Genomic DNA, 24,435 nt, shown 5'->3' with positions numbered 1-24,435 from the left:
CCGTATGACGTCCAGTCCGCGATGGAGATTAAAAAACAAACAATATTTGACAATAACACAGGTTTCTGTTCCTGTCTTTGGTAATGTCCCCCTGTCTTTTTGTTCCACATCTTTGTCGGTCAGTCCTGTTGTTGGTTTTGTTAGAGAGTTAAGTTAGTTTACCAAGTCTGTGTTTTGAGTTCCTCCAATGAACCCTGGTTCAAGCTGCCCTTGGTCGCCCTCTTCCTTTCCACACTCCATCCGTGACAAGATTTTCTTCAAAAATTGTTGTACCATGATTTTCTTCTTCTTCAAAAAAAAAAAAAAGAATTTAAAAAAATAATAATAATAATAAAAATTGTACCCATGTATAATGCGCACCCCGGATTTTAGGACAATAAATTAGTTAAATTTTGCGCATTATACATGGAAAACAACGGTATTTCTACAATCAAGAATAAATCAAAAATCAATCTGTACCTTGTGGAGTCCGGTCAGTTTTTAATACAGATGCTCCTCTTATCTCCAGGCTTGGAGTCTGAAAAGGGGAAAGGGAAAAAGAAGATGTCTGATTTGACAATTCACCCATTAACCACTGTTAATAACATGACACAACACAATTTTAACTTTTGAAGTGATTTACCTTAGAGTTTCAAGGCCTGTTGAGCACAAAACAAAGTTAGGTGCACATTTTAATGTCATCAGAAGATAAACACCTACTTTTTCACGTGCCACTCCTTGAGCTAAATCTGGAATCACAAATCCATGGGTAAAAAAGGGAAAATTACATCTTTGCCATGCCATCATCCCAAAGCTCATTCGGAGTGATTGGTTATGTAACTTTTTTGTACCCTGCGAATAACCTCCACCCACCCCACCCCGGAAAAACACGCTCACTCCACCTACTAGCAAAAGTAGTTTATATGGGTCTACATTTCAAGCAACTGTGGTGAATCCTCTTCGATGGTCAGCTGGTCTTCCAAACAAAACGGTGAAAAAGTGGCTGGCTTGGGGAAGGAAAACTTCAGTCACACACGGCTGATTGGGGAAAGATTTTATTCAACCGATGTCAGAGAGAAGTGTCTCGCGCCCTAGCCAAGATGTCGAGTCCCTTTGACTACTCTCGCCGTAAAACTTATACCCCCGCGCTTCCTTTCACTCGGGTGCGCGCACAGGGGGCTGTTGGGTGATCTATGACCCCCTAGTCAGCCTCCCTAACTCTACACGGTGCATATCTTAGCAGTTGTTAATGGAAACCAGATGTGTCTGGTGCCAATGAGCCTACATTCCTGGACCAAGCCCCAAACAATCCCACACGAACCTGACCCGAACATGACCCGGTCACACTTAGGCTTACTAGTGAGATACACGTACCTTGCATGATACCAGAATAAAAATTCACAACACAACATAAAATGCCTTACATTAAAAACGTAAGATGAATATGTTTTAACCACGTTTAAAAAGTAAAGGATGTTAACTTTACCAAACCACCCCCAACAAACACAAACAAACAAACAAACAAACCACTCGCAAAAACATTCTTGAAACATACAGAGCATGCTCTTTTCAAAATTATTACGTACCTAAATGCAGCCCTTCTTTGTTTTACAGAAAAGTAAGTTGGTTTGTTCTTTTTCTTTCACAACTTGAAGAACGGACCCTCTCAGCGCATCTTCCTTCCTGGATTTTAAAATTATTACCAGACGAACCGTTATCAGAAATAAAAGCGATTACTTTTATCACTAGTGGGGGGAGGTAAAACATGCGTGCAAGTTATTTTACTTAAGTAAAATAAAATACATTAAAATACAAAATAATAAATAATAAATTAAATAACTAATAATAATAAAATAATTATTTTATTTTGCTCCACTTGAGCTATTTTTTGGGCGATTCTAATGTATTTAATTCAATCCCCCACATGGTCAGACAATCGTATGGTTAAAATTAATAAGAGTTGTTTAAAATTCTGTACATTATTTATACAACTTACAGCTGATTCAGAGTTTTATATTTTAAATTTGTCGTCTATTTTAGGATACTCCATAGCCCTAATATCAGATTACAGAAATAACCACACTTGTTTTTTTTAAAAATAAACATCACAACTTCTGTGCATTATTTATACGACTTACAGAAAAGTTTTGGGTTTAATATTTTATATTTGATGGATTTAATTTTGTCGTATATTAGCCCCAATGACACTTTACACCAGTGGTTCCCAAAGTGGGCGGTACCGCCCCCCTGGGGGCGGTGGAAAGATCTGGGGGGGCGGTGAGGAAGAAAGGGGCGGTTGGGGGGCGGCAGTCGATTTGTACACAACACGCCGCTCTGGCCCAGTCAGATCCGACAGCATAGACTACAAAAGCAAAAGCTCAGGTTTGTAATTTCAAGCTTGTAATGTTCAGATTTTTATCTTATAATAAAAACCGCATTCTGGCGGTCAACATCATCTTGAGTTCAAGTCAACATGAAATTGGGGACTCGCCAGAACGCGCCGTGTTGTGTTGTGTTGAGCTGGTTAGGGCAGTGGTCCCCAACCACCGGGCCGCGGACCGGTACCGGTCCGTGGGTCACTTGGTACCGGGCCGCCAAGCCGCACAGAATTTTTTTTATCGACGATCAATTAATTCAGGTCAAGACACTCGTCCCGGTCACGTGACATGTTTCCCCAGTCGAGCCCGCAAAGCTAATATGTGGCGACAGGCTAACTAACCAGGCAGTGAAGCATTCAAAACTGCTTCAACACATGGAGACCAAGCATCCTGCAATAAAAGACAAACCTTAAATCACTTCGGGTGTCAAAATAAATTGGTTTACTAAATACTAAATTGGGTTTTATTTGTGAAATACACATTTGTGTTTAACCTTTCTCTTTTCAAATTGCAGCAAACCAAATATCAAGAAAGAGGTGTTTGTTTCCATATGTGCCTTGGGGGGGGGGGGCGCTAGGAATTCACTGGGGAGCCAAAGGGGGCGCCAGCCTGCAAAAGTTTGGGAACCACTGCTTTACACGGTTCAATGGTTGTTTAAAACATGTTTGTTTTGGGTTTAATATGATTGTATTTGATGGATTTAATTTTGTCATCTATTTTAGCTAAAATAGATGACAAAATTAAATAATAGTTAATAATTATTAAATAACTTCCCATTCCTTTTCAAACAGGTAAGCTCTGCCTATTTTGTGCAGTGGATTTTTTTCAGTTTGTATCTGTTGTTTGTACAGACTCTGTACTACAGAGTCATAGTTTGAATGACTTTCACCTTGCTTGTGCTTTTGAGTGTATTTGTCTTCATTTGATTGGTTATGTGCGGTTTGCCTGTTTGAAACAAATTAATTCAATCTAATTCAATTCAAATTTCAGATTGGTTTTGGGTTTAACATTTCATATTTGATGCATTTAATTTTGTCGTCTATTGTAGGTCTATGTGTAGACCTACAAGAGACGTCTATTTTAGGTTATTCTATAGAGGCTTTGCAGTCACGTGGTTTTATCACGTGATTTTGTGTTATGCCGCCATCTTGGCGGTCAACTCGTCAGCTCGTTCCTACGTGTTTGTATAGATTGTTTGATTTCTGCGCTACATTTTCACCGATTTCATCCGAATTATGGCTGATTTGCTATCCAACGAAGTTGGGCATTTGGATGAAGAATCCAAGAAACGTTACAGAGAGAAGTTGAACCTTGTTGGCACAACGGATCCGTACCTTTTACCGAGAAGCATGCTAAAATCGCCCGAGCATTTTGCAACAGCCGACCTGCCTGAACTCTCATATCCAGATATTTATAATTACCTCGTCGATTTGTTTTGTAATGGCATTTCATAACTTGACATATTAAAAAACTGAATAGAGTGAAATCATTCAGATACTGTACCTGTCTGTTCAAGTTGCTACCATTTTTATTATTTGTTTATTTTTGCATGATGCCACATCTGATTGGCTTGAAAACTTAACCAATAAATATAATTCAATATTTACATTGATAACGTTTTCAAGCCAATCAGATGAAGCATCATGAAAAAATAAACACAAAATAAAAACGGGGGGGTGAACTGAAGAAATCATCCCATTCCCTGCCTTGCTGCTCTTGCTGCCTTTCTAAAAATGCACCCAGCATTTTCAACAATCATATTTGTATCATCCCATATTGTATTATTTCACATTTTGTGAAACAAATCAGGGGTGAATGGTTTGTTTACATACCTGATATGAAGTCCTCATTGCATATCCTTGTGTAAATCGTAGGTTTCCATCGTTCACGACGAATATCCGCGATCCATTTATCACGTTTTTTCATGTTCGCCGGAAATCTATAGAAGCTAAGATTTGGTTTATCGCCTCGTCTATTGCTACATCCAACAGCACAGCAAGTATCCGGCATTTTTAAGCTCAAATAGCAGCAGATATAACAAGAAAGCGTGTGTGAGTCGTTGACAGGCACTGAAAAGTTGACCGCCAAGATGGCCGCCAAGCTAATGTGGGTAGCTTGATGACGTCAGCTGCAAAGCCTCTATAGACCTGATACAGACGTCTAAATTAAGTCTATGTGTAGACCTAATATAGACGTCAAAATTAGGTCTACAGATAGACCTAATATAGACGTCTATTTTAGGTCTACACATAGACGTAATTTAGACGTCTATAAAATAACCTTATATAGACGTCTATTTAGGTCTATATATAGGCATAATTTAGACGTCTATAAAATAACCTAAAATAACCTAATATAGACGTCTATTCCAGGTCTATACATAGACGTAATTTAGACGTCTATAAAATAACCTAAAATAGACGTCTATATCAGGTTACAGAAATAACCAATTCACATGTACGGATCAATATGCTTGTTAAACACAAATCCAAACATCTGTACATTATTTATACAACTTACAGCTGGTTCAGACATTAAAATTTCGAAATATGATCATATTGAATGTTTTTAATTTAGACGTCTATTTTAGGTCTCTATACCGTAACCAATTTTAGACGTCTAAATTAGGTCTTTACGAGACCAGACGTCTAATAGACGTCTATGGCTGACAGGGAGGTCTGTGTAGACCTAAAATAGACGTCTGTATTAGGTCTATGTGTAGACCTAAAATAGACGTCTATATTAGGACTACGGAATAACCTAAAATAGACGTCTATATTAGGTCTTTGGAATAACCTAAAATAGTCGACAAAATTAAATTCATCAAATATGAAATATTAAACCCAAAACCATTCTGTAAGTTGTGTAAATAATGTACAGAAGTTGTGTTGCTTTTTTTAAACAACCATTGTACCCGTACATGTGAAGTGAACCTCATATAGAAGTAGATATTAGGTTGTTCAATAGACCTAATATAGAGGCCAAAATTAAATCCATCCACCCACCCATCCGTGCAAATATACATGTAAAATTAAAAATTTATGTAAAAGTACCTTTTTTAGACTTATTTTCTTACTAGGATGTAGAAATTAATGGTGTTCTATTGGTCTTTTTTATGCCATTTGGTTTTACACTTTGATGCTTGTCTATTTTGTGTTCTAACATATCTTGGACAGAATCTTGTTTAATGAGAAACAATCCATCACGTTCTTTATTAAAATTGATATTTTGTCACCTTTAACAAAATTGTTTATTTTTGCATACAGGTGGATAAACAAAACATTTAAATCAGAGTATATCTGGGTACCTCTTTTTTATGTGTTGTGATATTAACAGAACTTAAACTCTTTACATTGGATTTGCTAACAGACTACTAACAGGATGGAGTCTGTTAGAATGGTGTTCACTCTAACTTATTTTGCAAGAACCACACGGGAGACAGTATGCCTTTTGAACACTTGCAAGTGGAGAGCTCGTTCGTCATGGTGCATACAGCGATGATCGAACGAAGTCTGACTTTGGATTCTTGCAAGAGAGTATTGAGAGAAAGCAGGGTGGGGGTGAGAGTGGACAGGATGGGGTTTAAACCCCTGGCATCAGGTCAAATCATAGCAGGGGGTGTTTTACGATGTGTAAACAGAACAACTTAGATTGCTTCCTCTGCAGCTGGTCAATCAGTTCAAAGAATCTTAGCACTTTGTTCTATTACTTTGTCAAGACAGGACAAGTTTGGTTAATTATTACAGGTTACATTCCAACATAATCATAGGATCAAACTAATCTATCAACCCTAACAGAGTCTAGATGTGGTAGCTGTCGACAGTAATTGAGTAGCCACTTGGTAACATTATCAGGATGGAGTCCAGCTCTGGTGGCTGCCTGATGGCATATTTGCTCTCTTCTGGATTGGCTAGCCACTGGCGTGTCTTCCAAATGGGGTCTGCAGCTCTGGTAGCTGACTGCCAGCAGCTCTTTCCATGTAAAACAACTGGACCTTTTCCAGAAGTGACAGTAGCAGGCAGCTATCATAACTGGACCCAAGACAGAAGAGGTGCAAGCAGGTGGCTCATCTGATCCAGGACAGAAACGAGCAGACAGCAACGGGAGCTGGACCTTAACGAAGAGATGCAAGCAGAGCACCATCTCTTTTCCTTGCTTGAGTCATTCTAGAAGGTGAACAAGTGCATGCAAGGGGCAGATGGAAGCTTCGGGGAGCGTGTGACGCTACACCATCTGTGTCCCCCCTAATGTCATAATGTCACGTTAGCTCTAAAATGCAAAGTCAGGAATAGAAATGAAAGCCAAAGGCAGGGAGAAAACCGTTTATTCCTTTTTTTTTTTTTAATAGATTTCTTCATATGTTTTTTTTAATATAAATATATTTATTTTAATATATATATATTAAATATATATATTATATATATATATATATATATTAAATATATATATTATATATATATGTATTAAACATATATGTATATATTAAATATATATATATATATTAAATATATATATATTAAATATATATATATACACATGTTTATTCAGAAAAACATGAGCAGAATGTGGAAGGAATGTCCTATTTTGTCCTCATCATTGTAATTATGCAACCATTTAAACGAGCTACAACAAAGATGTCTTAAAAGAGGTTGATCTAGAAAACGAACACATTTGTAAACACAAGAGGGTGTTGACATGTCGACGACTGAGGGTATTGCAGGGAAAGCGCGTTTGCCATTTAAAACGAGACTGACAGCGCAAGTGGGGTGCACAATGCGCATACGCGGGCACGTACACACAAACATGCTTGAACAAGATTACTGTTTTTTTTTTTAACTCACTTATTGTGAGGAAAACAAAATAGAGAAGATGAATCCTTCAGGAACGCAATGAATACTAAGAAAATAAAGATGCCATCTCTTCATGTGTGCCGTTTTGTGAACTTGCCCATAGTTGCCACCCATCCAGATGAGATGCAAGCAGATGGTTAACCAATCCATATGAGGTGCAAGCAAGAGGCTGCCACAGCTGAATTTCATCGAGAAGAGGGGAGAAAAATCTCTAGCAGAGCTGGGCCCAGTTCAGAGAACGTGCAGACCAGAGCTGGATCTAATCTGGAAGAAATGCAAGCAGGCAGCTATCGGAGCTGGACCCGATGCGAAGGAGGCACCGGCAGTCAGGACTACCTGTACCTGCTCTTCCTGATCAGCTTCATTCATGGAAGTCGGAATGTGACGTTATGATAAGGCAAAAAGTAAAAAACAATAAAGACTAAAAAAACAAACCATGTCTTATGCTTAAAAAAAGTATTTGTTGCTCTCAAAGAGAAGGGGAAAGGATGAAAGAAAGCAATCACGTCGAGTACGCTCCACAGTAAGGACTGCACAGTGGAAACAATGAACGAAAGTCTGGTTCCCCTCAGAGGAAGGGATTTTCATGCATGGGATCACCAAACATGGGACTACATGGTCCTGGGACAAGGCCGACTTGCGCAACACCGATACCATATGAAGAGGGGTACTACTCAACATCAACTGCGGGAAAGGGTGGGGGGCGAGCTAAGTGAGTTGTCCTGCCCTGCTAGCGCTCATGTTCGGTGGACAATAGAAGGCCCTTGGCCCGTGCCCGCCCGGGATGCAAAAATAAGGGTGGATGGTGGCGGTCGGTGGTGGTGGGGTCGTTCTACGTGGACTGCTCGCGTTGTAGGGCTGTGATGTCCAGAGGGGGAGGGGCCCGTCCGCTCCACTCCCGCAGCTGCCCGTCCTTGTAGAGGAGGTTGAGGGCCGGCAGAGGGACGCCCGACTCGGCTGAGGGCTGACTGAGAGGATTGGTCACCCCACTGTCCGGCTCGCAGGGCGGACCGCCATCCTGTCCGTGAAACAAAACAAGATGATGTGATCTAGATTGCACGTGTTCAGCTGTAAATATTTCAATCTTGCGTTTAAGACATTCTAAGTAGTTCTGCAAGTGTTCGAGCCTTGGCTGAGGTCACGTTGAGCGTCCCTCACCTGGAAAGATTGGACGAAGCTCAGAACCTTGAGGGACAGCTTCCGGCTGGAGTGAAGCAGCTCTTGCAAGCTGTGGAGCAAAAAGCTTGAGTGCCAAGCCACTTGCGATCAATCCCAATGACGCGATTCACCGAGCCGTCACCTGTCGCTACTGCAAAGCTTGTGGGCGGCGATCTTGCGGCACACCTTGCGGTTGAGCTCAGAGCTGAAGAGCGGCATACCGAAGCACAGCTCCAGGGGAACCCACTCGTCCTCACACGAGAGGGCTGCGGACGGCGGAGAACCATGCCAACGTGTTTGCAAACATTTGAGTGGAGGCCAGCGAGGACGGCCTCGCTGGCTCTGATGGCAAACGTACCGTCCACCTTAGTCCGTCTGTCGCTGTTGTTCTCTTCTGACACCAGTTCAAAGGACTCGGTGCTGCCATTGGTGTCCGGGCCTCCTCCGAGGTGGGTGTCTCCTACATATGAGAGAGATTTGTGCTCATTTGTCGCCGATGTAAGCCTAAAGTGGATCAGGTTTGACATTGATTTGATTTTTAGGAGCTTTTGTTTCATCCTTATCTGGATGTTCAACCTTCAATGCAATCTCTCAATCCAGATCAGAAATGGATCAAAAGTGGTTTATGACCCAGTCACCACAGAAGTGTGCATTTTGCAAAGGTTTGTCTTGGTCGCATCGCGGTTGTGTTGGGTCACCTCTGCACTCGATGGTGTCGCTGGGCCACCGGCGGTGCTTGTTGTTGGCGTTGAGCATGGTGATATAGCCGCACTGGTGCTCCAGATCCACGTGCTCGCGCAGTTTGCCCAGTGCCTTGTGCACGCACATGTTGGAGTAGGAGAACTCTACAAAACGTGAAAGCGACAATGGCAGACTTCAACAATGGACACAATGTAAATTGTTTGGGGAGTTACTGACCTCCCTTTAGGTCCTCCTCGTCAAAAGGGAATGGGATGTGCACAGTTTCGCCGTGGCCGTGCATGCCGTGACCCTACACACACGCGCACACGTTAACCACTGCGACAGCTGTCAATCCATTTTTGGACAGCTTTGGGCTGTTCACCTGGATAAGAACGGCCGAGTGCGTGAGAGCATCGTTGAGCATGGCCAGCACGTTGGACGTGGGCACCACGCCAGGATCGTGACCCCAGGATGTGATCAGCAACCTGTCGTAGACCTGACGGCACAAGGCAGTCCCATGAGCATGAAAGAACGCTGCAAACGTGAGCAGGCCTTTACAACATTATCTGTGCCCGTGTCTTGCTTTTAGAAAAGAAGAGCTTTAAGTAGGTCAGGTCTTTGTTTGTGCTGCCACTTTGCCCTTGGGATTTTCTCCAGTCCAATCCCCTCCTCGCATTCCCCGGATACTTGAGGAGTCCCCGCGAGAGACTTCACCTGAAAGATGTCGGGCAGCTTGCGCAGCCTGGAGCCTTTGGAGAGCAGCAGCGAGGGCGGACCCTGGCCGGTCACATGGTACAGGAAGAGCTTGAACCAGATGGAGCTCACCTCAGGGATGGCGGGCCCGATGTGCTGCAGCCACAACAACCACAACAAATGCATGAGTCTATCAGCAAGCACGGGGGAGGCCATTTCAGGAACGTGTACCTGAGGCGTGCAGCTGCTGATTGGTCTGATTTCGTTGCTGAGCGGCGCCATGGAGACCAGCAGCTTGTAGTTCTTGTTGAGCACGCGACTGCAGGTGGCCTGGTCCAGACCTAGGAGGCTCTCGCAGCGCAGCATGTCCAGCGGGAAACCTGGTGGCCGAGCAATACCCTGCTCTTTGATTGAACTTTTTTTGTTTTGTTTTTTTAATGATCATTGACTTCTTTTAGAATTGCACTGGCGTGGAAACGAGTCGGACGAGTCCTTGCGCAAACAGAACAAGCACAAACAGTCCTCCGAGTACCTATATTTGGGAGATCAGGTCCCTGGTCCTGAGTGAGTTCCTTGTTGTAGCGTAGGAAGAGGATGGTGTTCTTCAGGGTGAGGGCGTGATCAAAGTAGCGCTGCGCCTCGCCCTCGGCCGTGCTTTCCACCTGCGGGAAGGCCAAAAGAAGCAAAAGAGCTCGAGGAGCGCGACCCTTCGCTTGCGCTTGCAGCTGATCGACGAGATCCTCTGTCCCCACCTTCTCCAGCTCAGCCAGGAAGCTGTCCAGCGTCTCGTCGGACAGCTTGCCCACCTCAAACATGGTGACAGCGTGACTCTTGAGGTTGGGTGACAGGTTGCCCATCATGAGGAAGGCGGTCAGTGTGGAGTCGAACAGGAAGGCGATGCGCTTGGTAGGCGCCACCGCGGGGAGGCTCAGGCTGCTGACGCTGCCCGTGTCCGCTGCGCATGCACACGCAAGCGCACACACACCAGTCAAGACATACAAAGTGCGTGTGCGTGTGCTTGCTATCAAGCAGACCTTGGTCCTCCAGACTGGTGGTGTCCGTGTCTGTGGCCGAGGATCCTCCCTCCATGACGGGGCTGCCTTGTTCCCAGGACAGCAGCATCTTCTGAGGGTCCATGGTGCTCCTGGTGATGGACAAGACAAGTCAGAACGGACACCCTCTGGAGGGGAGGGGGGGCGTACTTAAGCCTGTTGAGGGAGGGGGCGTTTTTCCAGGTGGGGTGGAGCTGCTCGGAGCTGATCGTCTGACCTTTCTTCACAGCGAAGCCCAGACGGCAATACATGGACACGGCGTTCTGGTCCCGAGAGCAAAATATCGGAGGAAGAAAATCTGCCCGCTGACACGTCGTCAACGTCCACGGACGCGCCGGCTTACCTTCACCAAATCCAAGTCGATCTCCAACACGTTTGCCAGCTGGAGGCGAGAATGCAAATGAGCGGGATGAGCAAATCCGCTCAGAGCGCTGCGGAAGGATGCGTCTTACCTCAGCGACATTGGTCTGCTCGTCAATGGACACGAAGATTTTATAGAGCAGCGTCTCGAAGTAGTCGCCCTGCACACGGTTCATGACAAAGCCCTCCAGCGGCGGCACTGTGGAGGCAGCCACAGTGACACCAAAGCGAGCCAATACGCCGGCGCGAAAACCATTCTGTCCGACACAAACCTGAGATGCAGCTGTCGTCGGAAATAGGAACATCCAAGTAAATGAAGCCCCGGTTGTACAAACCTGAAGACAGAAATCAAAACAATCTTCCACAGACTGCACCAAAACGACAGACTGCGATGCTAGCTTGCTCACTTAGCACCACGTTGTACTCCATCGAGCCAGCCAGCTGTGGCCCTGAATCGATCATCTTATCGATGGCTTTCTTCTCGGCCGAAGAGCAGATCTGCGATGACGCAAACATGGCGTCACGTCAGCGGAACGTTCGCGCGGGGCCCTCGCCCACACGTTCTCTCACCCTGATGTCATCTTCGGTGATGTAGCCCGTCTGCGCCACCCACCACGGCTCCACCGAGATCTCCACCGGTTTGGACGGGAGAAGATCCCGCGCCGATTTCCGGCGGAAGAATTTCTGAAAAGTAGGTAGATGTTGTACAGCTTGTGGGAATGGCAAACGATGAAGATACACCGCAGGAACACAGTAGAGAAATTGAGTCAAATATGGCTCCTGGTCATCGTGGACGTGCTTATTTCTTTTCAACCATCCCGGAGATGCTTAAAGCATCGAATTCATTGCAGATGTTCAGGATACACATCTCTCACCTTGGACGAGCGGCACTGGTTCATCAGGTCAATGTACTGGTTTCGCCCGATTCCAAGCAGCCTCAGACCTGCGTCATGACACAAAGTGGTATGATTTGAGAGAGAAAAGAGAAAAAAAAAAAAAAAAAAAAAAAAAAGAAGAGTTGAAATCAGCACATGACAAGAACATAACTTGCACAATGCGGGAGAGTGAAAACTCACAATCAGCAGCGGTGAAGTTGGGCAAGGAGTCGTAACTCTTCTCGCTGTTCATGATATCCTGGAGGCCCAAACAAAACGAGCGACGGAGAAAAGAGGAACAATGAAAACAAACGTGATATGAACGACCAACTGCTGGAAGAATACACTATTTTCCGTGAAGGACTAGATTGTCTCCAGAAAGGCACCCATTGTTCCACTTGAGCGAGCAGCAAGTCATGCCCTGCCAGGAAGCGGCCGCTTACCTCCATGATTCCGACGTAGTAGGAGAAGGGCGTGACGCGCAGCCCCTTCACCATGATGTCCGACAGGTGGTAGGGGTATAGCATCAGGTGCTCGCGGCTGTACTTGAGCAGCTCCTCGTAGTACTTGCGCTCATCCTTGCGCACGTGGCGCACTGCGGCCGCAACGTGGAAACAAATACATACAAACTTGCTGGCAAAACAATCCTGCAGGAGCTTGCGAGAAAAAAGCTCACCTAAGTTATTGCGGAATCGCAGCTGGTTGCGGATGCTGTACAGCAGCACATGTTTCTCGTACTCGCGCTGAGAGTTGCCCAAACTCTGCAAATAAGTATGCAAACAAAAGATGGTAGAGCATTCGTCACTTCTATGTGACGGAATGAAGAAGTTTGAGATCCCTACACTTCATCATTTATTTAAATGTCGCTTGGTACCGATTTGAAAGTTTTACATTTTCTTTACACTAACGTATTCTATGTGGTCCCAAATGTTGTTACGATTAATCAGAAAGATTTTGTAGACATCCGCAATGATGAGCGAGTCAAACTCAGGTGTTTAAATGTTGACTCCAATTGACATGCATTCTGAGATTTTCAGACTACAAGGTACAAATCAACGTCTAAGGTCATTTAGGGGCATTGAACCCTCCAGCCCAACAACAAACGATGTAACTTTTTCTTGCAAATCTTTATGGTATGAGCAGCGGTTATGTCATGTGATGCTGGTCGCTGCCTGCCTGCCTCTCACGGTGACATTGACAGCCCCCCTCCCTTAAGGAGGCGGTATCCTGTCACGAGTGGGCGACTTTGGACATTTGTTTTTAAACGACATACCTGTTTGACATTAGCCGGCAATTTATTCCACGGATAATTCTGCCTGATGTGGAATTCCACGTCCGTGTTCATCGCAAGCTAGCTCGTTAGCTAGCTAGCTGGCTGGCTAGAAGCCCCTGAGACGATGAGGCGCTGTTCCACGGTGACCACCAATGACAGCCCCACAAGATCGCCCAAGCCGCCGCTGACGCCTCCTCGCCGGTAGCCGACAACCAAGCGAAGCGTCGCCTGGTTCGAGGAGTATAGTTTCCCTTAGTCTTCTTTTTGCCTTCTGCTGGCAGGCAATTAGTGGACGTCCACTTCCTTGTTGTAGTTCTGGCGTCACGCTTGGGACTACATACGTCACTTCCGGCTGCCATTCATGCGAATGGGTTATGATACCGAATAGAAACTTTCAGCAGAAAATATGAAACCCACCCTTTTAGTCTAGTAATTTACAACTGTAAATTAATAGGAATGTAGTATAATACAGGAAGTGAAGCAAAAAATTGTTTTCAGGGACTATGTCATAGTACAGGTATTGTGGCGGACCTTAAGACACACACAGCATTATTATTCAAGATTCAAGAGTTTTTATTCGCCATGTTTGAGCGTGCCAAACAAGGAATTTGACTTCGGTAAATCACAGCCTCTGTTCAACATTTAGGTGACTAACAACACTCAGGACATGTGAAAAATGACAAATATTCTCAAACATCCCCTGATCTTAAACTCCCAAGAGGGCAAGCAAGAACTCAAAACTCCAGCTAGGGGAACTGAGAAACCTTGAGAAGAGACCACAGATGGGAAGGTCCCTTATCCAGGATGACCAGGCTGCAATGGATGCAGAGAGGACACATAGTACAAACAGTGTAGACAAATTCAAAAAAGGTGTGGAGAGCAGGATGTTATTGCACAGTAATGACTCTGAGACTCTAAGAGTGGTGTGAGTTCATCAGAGCAACAGCCTGGGGGAAGAAGCTGTCTCTGTGTCTGCTGGTTTTGGCGTACCGAGATCTATAACGCCGTCCGGAGGGGAGTAGTTCAAACAGACTGCAACCTGGGTGAGAAGGGTCTGTAGAGATGTTCCTTGCACGTTTCCTGGTCCTGGAGAGGTACAAGTCTTGGATAGATGGGAGGTTGATTCCAATTATCTTTTCTGCAGTCCTGATTGTCCGTTGCAGTCTGTGCTTGTCTTGTTTGGAGGCCGATCCAAACCAGACAGTGATGGAGGTGCAGAGGACAGACTGGATGATGGCAGTGTCGAAGGTCTTCAGAAGCGCTCGCGGCAGGTTGAACTTCTTGAGCTGTCTCAGAAAGTACAGCCTCTGCTGGGCCTTCTTCCGGACAGAGTCTATGTGGCCGATCCATTTCAGGTCCCGAGCGATTGTGGTTCCCAGGAACTTGAAGGTGTCTGTGGAGAGAATAGTATTGCTGCGGATAGTGAGGGGTAAAGGTGGTGAAGGGTCTCGCCTGAAGTCCACTGTCATCTCCACGGTCTTGAGCGGGTTCAGCTCCAGGTGGTTTTGGCTGCACCAGTGGACCAGCCGCTCCACCTCCTGTCTGTACGCAGTCTCATCACCGTCCTGGATCAGTCCGATGAGAGTGGTGTCGTCAGCATACTTCAGGAGCTTCACAGGAGAGTCACCTGAGGAGAAATCGTTGGTGTAGAGAGAGAAGACCAGTGGGGAGAGGACGCACCCCTGAGGGGCTCCAGTATTGGTGGTCCGGGTGTCAGATGTGATGCCCCCCAGCCTCACACGCTGTCTCCTGTTGGTCAGGAAGCTGGTGATCCACTGACAGGTGGAGGCAGGCACTGCAAGCTGGATGAGCTTCTGTTGGAGGATGTCAGGAGCGATGGTGTTGAACGCCGAGCTGAAGTCCACGAACAGGATCCTGGCGTACGTTCCTGGGGTGTCCAGGTGGTGCAGGATGTAGTGCAGTCCCATGTTGACCGCATCATCCACCGACCTGTTTGCCCGGTAGGCAAACTGGAGGGGGTCAAGCAGGGGGCCCGTGACATCCTTCAGGTGGTTCAGCACTAACCTCTCGAAAGATTTCATGACCACAGATGTCAGTGCGACAGGTCTATAGTCATTCAAACCTGTGATGGCGGGCTTCTTGGCCACTGGAACGATGGTGGAGCTCTTGAAGCACGAGGGCACCTCACACAGCTCCAGAGAACGGTTGAAGATCCGTGCAAAGGTGGGCGCCAGCTGCTCAGCGCAGACTTTCAAGCAGGAAGGTGACACACCGTCTGGGCCCGGTGCCTTCCTGGTCTTTTGTCTCCAGAATATCTGGCGCACTTCCTCCTCGCGGATCTGGAGTGCGGGCGCGGCCTCTGCAAGAGAGAGACTGGGTGACAACGTTGATAGAGGTGTGGACAGAGCAGTTGTGGGGAGAGGTGAGTATGTAGATTGTGCTGCAGGAAGTCCCGTTGTGTGGGAGGACCGATCAAACCTGCAGTAGAACCTGTTTAGCTGGTTAGCAAGCCTTGGGCTCTCCACAGGACGGGGTTCGTTTCTTGAAGCCCGTGATGCTCTGCAGACCTTTCCACACTGTTGAGGGATCAGGATTGGCAGAGAGGTGTCTCTTCTTATTATTATTTTATTATTCTAGATTTTTTGTGGAGGCTCAGTTATAGAATTTCAAGACTTAAATCTCAAAAAGTTGGAATGTTGCAGCTGACCTACTGTGCCACCAGGGGTCGTTAAATGCATGCGTTGGACAAAAAAGTGGAGTTGGATGGATAGATAAATGGATTGACAATACAGTCAAACCTCGGTTTTCGACCACAATCCGTTCGAGAAGGCGGTTCGAGAAGTGAATCGGTCGAATCCCGAATCTATTTTTCCCATTACACATAATGGAAAAAAAATTAATCCGTTCCAAGACTAAAAAGAACTTTTTCATTTGCACATTTTTGTCCGATCGCGCAACTGCAGCGCACCGCCGAACGCGCAAGCGTAGCGCGCCGCCGACCGCGCAACTGCACCGCGCTGGTCGCAATATTATGACAGAGCCGTCGCTGAAATTTAGAAAATATTTTTAAAGTCCTGATGTACTTTCCAAAATTTAAGTGGACCTCAGTGCGCAGGAAGCTTAATTTGGTATGATCGCGCAACCGCAGCGCGCTGGGCGCTCACTGTCGCATTGCTTTAAAAAAAAAGTTAAGTTAAAGTCCCAATGATCGTCACACACACATCTGGGTGTGGTGAAATCAGTCCTCTACATTTAACCCATCCCCGTGTGATTTTGATCCATCCCCTGCGGGAGAGGGGAGCAGTGAGCAGCAGCGGTGCCGAGATCGGGAATCATTTGGTGATCTAAACCCTCAATTCCAACCCTTAATGCTGAGTGCCAAGCAGGGAGGCAATGGGTCCCATTTTTATAGTCTTTGGTATGAACCCACTACCTTCCAGTCTCAGGGCGGACACTCTACCACTGAGCTGAGTCTTTTAAGAGCGTTGTTGGATTTTGTCCACAATTTAGGGAGCGTGCTATCTGCGCCTCACGGCAAAAGCCATTGCCAATCACCTGTTATCCAATTTACTCACTGCATGCTCGTTTGATTTCTTCAGATTTAGGAAAATGCTAAGACACTGAAGCAGAAATTAGACTTACACAGGTTGGTGTAGTTCAATCACAATTCTTGTTAAGAAAGCTCTGTTTTCAGGAAAGTACAATACAGCACTGGGCCCTTCAAGAGCAGAAAGTCTCCATTCAGAAAAGGCAACGTTCAAGGTTCTTTGGTCAGCTTATATTCAGTTGCACATGCCGGTGTGGGCCGAGTTTGATGGGTGATGAGTCTTTGGGGTGGGGCAAGTTCGCAGGAGATTCTGATTCCCTGGGAGTGGGTGCTGGTTATGGGCGATTCGGTGTGTGTGGGGGCTGTTGTCTTCCATCCCGTCTTTCGGCCTTGGCGATCATCTTTGGCCGAGTTCTTGGCTGTCTCCCTCTGGCACCTGCTGGTTTTATCTCCAAGTGACCTTCCTGTAAACATTCTGCTCCATTCTTGCACATACACTGTCGCACCTCATCCATTCATCATGTCTTTGCTTACGTCATATTCTTAGTTTAATCATGCTTCCAACCATATATTTTCTTTGTTAGGCAAAATATTTCCCTCTGTGCAGAACGTTCAGTAGTAATCGAAAAGCTGGCGTCTAGCATTAGGCAACATATGACGTTTAATCAAAACACAAGATATAATCAAGTACTGAACATTCTAGACGACCCTGGCCGTGTCCATGAATTAGAAAAAATATCAGGCATGCATTACACAGTTCCTTAAGGGTCATTAAGCTATTTAGGCAATATATCAAAAAACATTTGTTATTTCAAAGTGCTCAGAAATATATATCAGATCATAAAGTTATAAAAACCTTTGTCATTACCACCTATCAAAAATGTCTAGTTATGTCTTCTTTATTGATTTGGTGTGTAGGTATAATTAAATAATGCTTAAAATGTTTCTTTTATTGATTTAATATGTGAATATACTTTTCTGTTTATGTACTTTATTCAATGAGGTTTGAGCACATCTGTTTTTGTAGCTAGGCAGGACTTTTTGTATTTCGACCCCATTCCTTCAGCGTCTTTGTGTTTTAGGATGGCTTTACTGCTCCCACTTGCTTTCTTTGGAGGCATGATTAGGGGTTAATACACTGCTCAAAAAAATTAAAGGAACACTTTGAAAACACATCAGATTTCAATGGTGAAAAAAAAAAGTTGGATATCTATACTGATATGGACAGTTTAATGTCTCAGGAACAAAAGGATGCCACATCTTTTGATGGAAATAAAAGTTTTCAGCCTACAGAGGGCTCAGTATATAGACACCCCAAAAATCAAAGTGAAAAAATGATATGGCAGGCTCGTCCATTTTGCCTAAATTCAATTTCTGCAACTCAAAATTCTTTTCAATATCTTGTGTGGCCCCCACGAGCTTGTATGCATGCTTGACAACGTCACGGCATGCTCCTAATGAGACGACGGTTGGTGTCTTGTGGAACGTCCTCCCAGATCTGTCTAAGGGCATCAGCAAGCTCCTGTAAAGTCTGAGGAGCAACCTGGCGGCGTCTGATGGACCGAAACATTATGTCCCAGAGGTGTTCCATCGGGTTTAGATCAGGTGATCGTGAGGGCCATTCAATTGTGTCAATTCCTTCATCCTCCAGGTACTCTTGCCACATGAGGCCGGGCATTGCTGTGGATCAGGAGGAACCCAGGACCTACTGCACCATGGGTGCAAGGATTTCATCCCGATACCTAATGGCAGTCAGACTGCCGTTCTCTAGCCTGTAGAGGTCTGTTCGTCCCTCCATGGAAATGCCTCCCCAGACCATCACTGACCCACCACCGAACCGGTCATGCTGAATGATGTTGCAGGCAGCATAGCACTCTCCTTGGCTTTTCCAGACCCTTTCACGTCTATCACAGGTGCTCAGGGTAAACCTGCTCTCATCTGTGAAAAGCACAAGGCGCCAGTGGCGGACTTGCCAATTCTGCTGTTCTATGACAAATGCCAATCGAGCTCCACGGTGCTGAGCAATGAGCACAGGGCACACTACAGGACGTCGTGCCCTGAGGCCACCCTCGTGAAGTCTGTTTCTGACTGTTTGGGCAGAGACATTCACACCAGTAGCCTGCTGGAGGTCATTCTGTAGGGCTCGGGCAGTGCTCAACCTGTTCCTCCTTGCACAAAGTAGCAGATATCGGTCCTGCTGATGGAATGAGGACCGTCTACGGCCCTGTCCAGCTCTCTCCTAGAGTAACTGCCTGTCTCCTGGAATCTCCTCCATGCTCTGGAGATTGTACTGGGAGACACATCAAATCTTCTTGCAACAGCACACATGGATGTGCCATCCTGGAGGAGTTGGACAAGCTGCGCAACTTCAGGAGGCTTAAGAAATCGCCTCATGCTCCCAGTCGTGATAATGACTCTAGCTCAGATATGGGTAAACTACGGCCCGTGGGCCACATCCGGCCCACCGGGCCGTTTAATCCGGCCCGCCAAACCTGAATAAATTGTATTATTAATTTTTTTTTGGGTCATTTTCCCTGCAATTACTGTTTCCCCAGTAGATGGGGAAACGCCCGCCCGCGCATTTACTCCCGGGAGCCGTGTCAGAAAGCTCGGTGCACACTCACAAGTGCGTGTGCGTACTCAGTAGTACGTAGTAATTTCATCTATCAGTGCCGAATTTCGAGTGTAGGCTGTGACGTCAATATTCTCGTAATTTTTCAGATACAGTTTTACGCTAATGCCACCCACAAACCTTCCATTAAAATGAGTGGCCCGAAGAAAAGAAAGGTGGACACTTAGTGCCGAATGTTAAAAAAGAGTGGACAATTTGGCTCGACCTACGTGTGTGAGAAGACGTTCAGCCACTTGAACGTCAACAAAGCCCGTCACAGATCTAGGTTAACGGACCGACACCTCGGCTCTATCCTAAGAATTACCACAACAAATTTTACTCCAGACTATGATGCACTAGCAAAAAAGGGAAACCAACAATACTATTGATTTCTTTATTACTTTATTTAGATGTGTTCTTTCACTGATTCTTCAAGATGATGTATTTGGTCAGAATGTTTGCCGTTGGATGTGATTTCGCCTCATTAAAGTCAAAGTCAAAGTCTGCTTTATTGTCAATTTCTTCACATGCCAAGACACACAAAGAAATCGAAATAACGTTCCCACTATCCCACGGTGACAAGACATAGTACACAATGTACAAACAAGTAAACAACACAAAAAAATAAAAACAAGACGGCACAAACAATGAATAAATAAGAGTGATGAACAAATAATAAATAAACAAATAACACAATAAATAAGAGGAGCAAAAATGGAGCAAGTGTGCATACAGCAGACAGTCAGAATATAGCGCAAAAGTACAGGACGCTACGCAGAAGGGGGGAGAGAGTTCAGGATCCTAACAGCCTGGAGAATGAAGCTGTTTGTGAGTCTGGTGGTGCGGGAGCGCAGGCTCCTGTACCTCTTCCCAGAGGGCAGAAGATCGAACAAAGGGTGAGCGGGGTGACTCACATCACTCACAATCGTGGTCGCCTTGCGGGTGAGATGGGAGGTGTAAATGTCCTTCAGGGAGGGGAGTGAAGCACCAATAATCTTCCCAGCCGTGTTCACTATGTGCCGCAGGGCCTTCATGTTGTATTCAGTGCAGCTACCACCCCAGACAGCGATACAACTGGAGAGGACGCTCTCAATGGTGCCATGGTAGAATGTAGCCATGACGGCCGGAGGAGCACTTGCTCGCCTGAGTTTCCGCAGGAAGTACAGGCGGCGCTGAGCTTTCTTTGCCAGTGATGCGGTGTTGGCGGACCAGGAGAGGTCCTCACTGATGTGCACCCCCAGGAATCTGGTGCTGCTCACTCTCTCCACCACAGCACCGTCGATGGTCAGCGGCAGGTGTTGGGTGTGACCCTTCCGGAAGTCAACAACAATTTCCTTGGTCTTGTTGACGTACAGCAGGAGGTTGTTGCCCCTGCACCACGCGGTCAGAAGGTCAACCTCCAACCTGTACTGAGTCTCGTCGCCCTTGGTGATGAGACCCACCAGAGTCGTGTCGTCAGCAAACTTCATTATGCGGTTGTCGCTGTAGGTTGCAGTGCAGTCATGCGTCAGCAGGGTGAAGAGCAGCGGACTGAGCACGCAGCCTTGGGGGGCCCCCGTGCTCAGCGTGATGCTGGCGGAGATTTTGTCGCCAACACGTACCACCTGAGGCCTCTGACAGAGGAAGTCCAGTAGCCAGTTGCAGAGGTAGGTACTGAGGCCCAGCTTGTCGAGTTTGCAGATGAGTCGTTGCGGCACAATGGTGTTGAGGGCAGAACTGAAGTCCACAAACAGCAATCTCACGTACGAGTCCCTTCTCTCCAGGTGGGTGAGGGCCGAGTGGAGGGCAGAGCAGATGGCATCCTCAGAGGACCGTTTGGCTCGGTACGCAAACTGGAAGGGGTCTATGGTGGGGGGGAGAATGGATCTGATGTGCTCCATGACAAGCCGCTCAAAGCACTTCATGATGATGGGCGTCAGTGCCACGGGGCGGTAGTCATCGAAGCAGGACGGAGCAGGTTTCTTCGGCACAGGTACGATGGTGGCAGCCTTGAAACACGAAGGGACGATGGCCTGCTGCAGGGAAATGTTAAAGATGTCCGTGAAGACACCCGTCAGCTCCCCAGCGCAGTCTTTCAGCGCCCGTCCTGGGATGTTGTCAGGGCCCGCCGCCTTACGGGTGTTGATAGCGGCAAGCGCCCTCCTCACGCTGTCGGCAGAGAGGCACAGGGGCTGCTCGTGTGGAGGGGGAGCGGTCTTCAGCGGGCAAGTGCTGTTCTGCGCGTCGAAGCGAGCAAAGAAGCGGTTGAGATCGTTGAGCAGACGGATGTCGCCCTCACAGCTTTGCGGCGCGGGCTTGTAGTCCGTGATGGTCTGAATGCCCTGCCAAAGGCTCCGTGCATCCTTGCTGTCCTTGAAGTGGGCGGTAATCTTGCAAGAGAACGCCCTTTTCGTCTCCTTGATGCCCCGAGACAGGTCGGCCCTCGCTGTCCTCAATGCAGCCTCATCCCCCGCTCTGAAGGCTTTGTCCCTGGCCCTCAGCAGCCTGAGGACAGCCCCTGTCAGCCACGGCTTCCAGTTAGCCCGAGTGACGATGGATTTCGAGTGGGTCACATCATCAATGCACTTCGCGATGTAAGAGGAAACAGAGTCAGTATACTCCTCTATGTTCGTCCGATCATTGCAAGTGGCCGCCTGCTTAAACATTTCCCAGTCAGTAGAGCCAAAGCAGTCTCGAAGCGCATCAGAGGCACCCTCAGGCCACACTCTAACCCGCTTGCGAACCGGCCTGGATGCTTTCACCATTTGTCTGTATGCGGGCAAAAGCATAACAGTGATATGGTCAGAAAGTCCAAGATGGGGGAGGGGGGCGGCTTTGAAAGCTCCTTTATGTGAAGAGTAGACCAGGTCCAGGAAGCTGTCGCCACGTGTTGGAAAATTAACATTCTGGTGAAGCCTCGGAAAAACAGACCTCAGGTTAGCATGATTAAAATCCCCAGCGAAGATGGTGAAACCGTCAGGGTGCGCCGTCTGTTGTTCACTGACAGCCTGGTACAGTTCACTAAGAGCCGCAATCCTGTCGCCTTCGATGTTGGAAGGCGGGATGTATACTGCGACTAGCAGAATCGCAGTAAATTCCCTTGGCAGGTAAAAAGGACGGCACTTAATGATCACAAACTCCGCCAGTGGCGAGCAGTGCTTGCATACCACTACAGAGTCCCGGCACCATTCGTCACGGATGACGCATATTCCACCTTCTCGCGATTTTCCCCCTTTTACAATGGCCCGGTCTGCCCGATAGCACGCTAGCCGCTCCAGATGTACAGCAGAGTCCGGAATGTTGACAGTCAACCAAGTCTCAGTGAACACGAGTACACAGCAGTTACGCACTGTCCGGTTCGTAGATCTCAGCAGGCGAATGTAATCCATTTTGTTGTCCAGCGATCGAACATTCGCCAGAAGAATGGAAGGCATGGCCGGGCGAGCCGGGTTGGCCGCCAGCCTGGCCCGGACGCCTCCGCGCTTGCCCCTCTTCTGCCTCCTCGCACACCGCTTCCGACGCTTTCCATCCGGGGGAGGAATAGCAGGCGAGTCCGGCGACATTCCAGGACGGAGCAGTCCGAGCTCCTTTAAAGTCTCCGCATCAAAGTCCAGAACGCCACAAAACTCACTTTCGCCGATGTCGAGCAGAACCTGCCTGCTGTACTTGTAGCATGACTTAGTACGACGAGACGAACACATAAAACTGTCGGACAAACACTCATTACACGAACAAAACACCGTACGGGCGGGCCAGAGAGAGGTCGCTGCGTGTGCACGCACCGCCATCTTGAAAAAAACGAAAATAAAGTAAAAAATAGATAAACATATTTCATAAATCTGACCTGCAGGCGCTGAAGTGATGGAAAACGTTATTCATCATAACAGTGTCGTATTTAATAAGAATCACTGATAGTAGTTTTTTGGTGAAATATTTTTTTAATGCTGTTCATAAATGCATTTGTTTTCAATAAGCTTTTTTTAATATCCATGCTTTAGTATCTACTAAAAGTAAAAACCTTTTATGCAATGACCTTTACATGTCATTTATATTACTTCACACAAACACTACATCCATCTGCTCCTGGTTCGGCCCCCCGGTCAAAATCTAGAAGCCAATTCGGCCCGCAAGTCAAAAGGTTTGCCCACCCCTGCTCAAGCTAAAGCCAACACTTGTGGAAAAACAGTTAAAAAGATCAAGAGGGAGGAACTTGAAATGGCCTCCACCTGCAAAACCAGTCCTGTTTTGGGGACTATCTCGTTTTTGCCCCTCTAGTGCACCTGTTGTTAATTCCATCAACACCAATGCAGATGAAACTGATTAACAACCCCTTCTGCCACGTACCTGACCAAAATCTTATCAGAAAAGTCTAATTGAATTCATGCCATACCCTGATAAAAAACTGTTCCTTTAATTTTTTTGAGCAGTGTACAATCCGCTTTCTTTGGAGGCATGATTAGTAACGATCCTCAAAGTAACGAAAATACAATAACGAACGGAGTCAGTCGGCATCCGGGCCGGGTTTTCTCGGGTCCTTCCGGCTCATCTCGCGAGGTTCGACCTCCGAATTTTGTTCGACAACCGAAGCAAAAAAATCTCGAATTTTTCGTTCGAATTCCGATTTGTTCGAGAACCGGGACGTTCGAAAACCGAGGTTTGAAAGTACACGGAAATAGTTTAAAAGAAATAACTTTGCTTTTTTAATTTCGTCCAATTTTTTTTCCAAAAAGACGATTTTTGAGAAAAAAATGAAAAAAAACAATTTTTTTACGAGACTTATTCCGCCACTAGAGAGCATTAAAATCATGTGCATCGATGGAGATGCTCTATAAACAAGTTTTAAAATATATATATAAAATATATTTAAGTATAATGTTGGGAAAAGGACTTGAGTTTGATACTTTAAAATTAAAAATTACAATCTAAATACATATACTAACATTGTCACTGCTGCTGTCAACACTACGTGCAATAACTTACTTCCTGTTCATAACTTATTCATGTTTATATAAATAGCCACATTGTATGTACTGTAAAT

At 46.2% G+C, this 24,435-nt stretch overlaps 1 protein-coding gene and 1 long non-coding RNA gene across 2 annotated transcripts in view; one reads left to right on the top strand and one right to left on the bottom strand.

Annotated features, from left to right (window-relative positions):
* The window catches only part of LOC119130476, a 58,332-nt gene that overhangs the window by 5,697 nt on the left and 28,200 nt on the right, over positions 1–24,435 (top strand). The window contains exon 2 of the long non-coding RNA XR_005099436.1: positions 9,656–9,660. This is a non-coding gene — a long non-coding RNA (uncharacterized LOC119130476). The remainder of the gene's footprint in view (positions 1–9,655; positions 9,661–24,435) is intronic.
* Positions 7,192–13,630, bottom strand: fam91a1 (family with sequence similarity 91 member A1). The gene is made up of 23 exons (XM_037263836.1): positions 13,300–13,630; positions 12,703–12,787; positions 12,470–12,621; positions 12,228–12,285; positions 12,027–12,094; positions 11,722–11,835; positions 11,559–11,649; positions 11,424–11,486; positions 11,244–11,350; positions 11,135–11,173; positions 10,942–11,054; positions 10,774–10,883; positions 10,492–10,694; positions 10,272–10,401; positions 9,971–10,119; positions 9,761–9,895; positions 9,429–9,542; positions 9,284–9,356; positions 9,064–9,210; positions 8,724–8,825; positions 8,508–8,631; positions 8,366–8,435; positions 7,192–8,225 (listed from the first exon to the last, which is right to left on the bottom strand). Exons 1-23 carry the CDS (start codon positions 13,369–13,371, stop codon positions 8,040–8,042), a joined length of 2,505 nt encoding a protein of 834 aa, XP_037119731.1. The 5' UTR covers positions 13,372–13,630; the 3' UTR covers positions 7,192–8,039.

This window comes from Syngnathus acus, chromosome 11 (genome assembly GCF_901709675.1).
Source record: "Syngnathus acus chromosome 11, fSynAcu1.2, whole genome shotgun sequence".
NCBI lineage: Eukaryota > Metazoa > Chordata > Actinopteri > Syngnathiformes > Syngnathidae > Syngnathus > Syngnathus acus.
This window is presented reverse-complemented; position numbering and strand designations above follow the sequence as displayed.

Excerpts from the sequence above, each read along its gene's own strand:
- fam91a1 (XM_037263836.1), bottom strand. The coding sequence starts at position 13,371 with ATGAACACGGACGTGGAATTCCACATCAGGCAGAATTATCCGTGGAAT. Across the intron at positions 12,622-12,702 it reads GCGATTCCGCAATAACTTAG|TGCGCCACGTGCGCAAGGAT; the intron begins GTGAGCTTTTTT and ends TTGCGGCCGCAG. Across the intron at positions 9,896-9,970 it reads TCAGCAGCTGCACGCCTCAG|CACATCGGGCCCGCCATCCC; the intron begins GTACACGTTCCT and ends TTGTGGCTGCAG.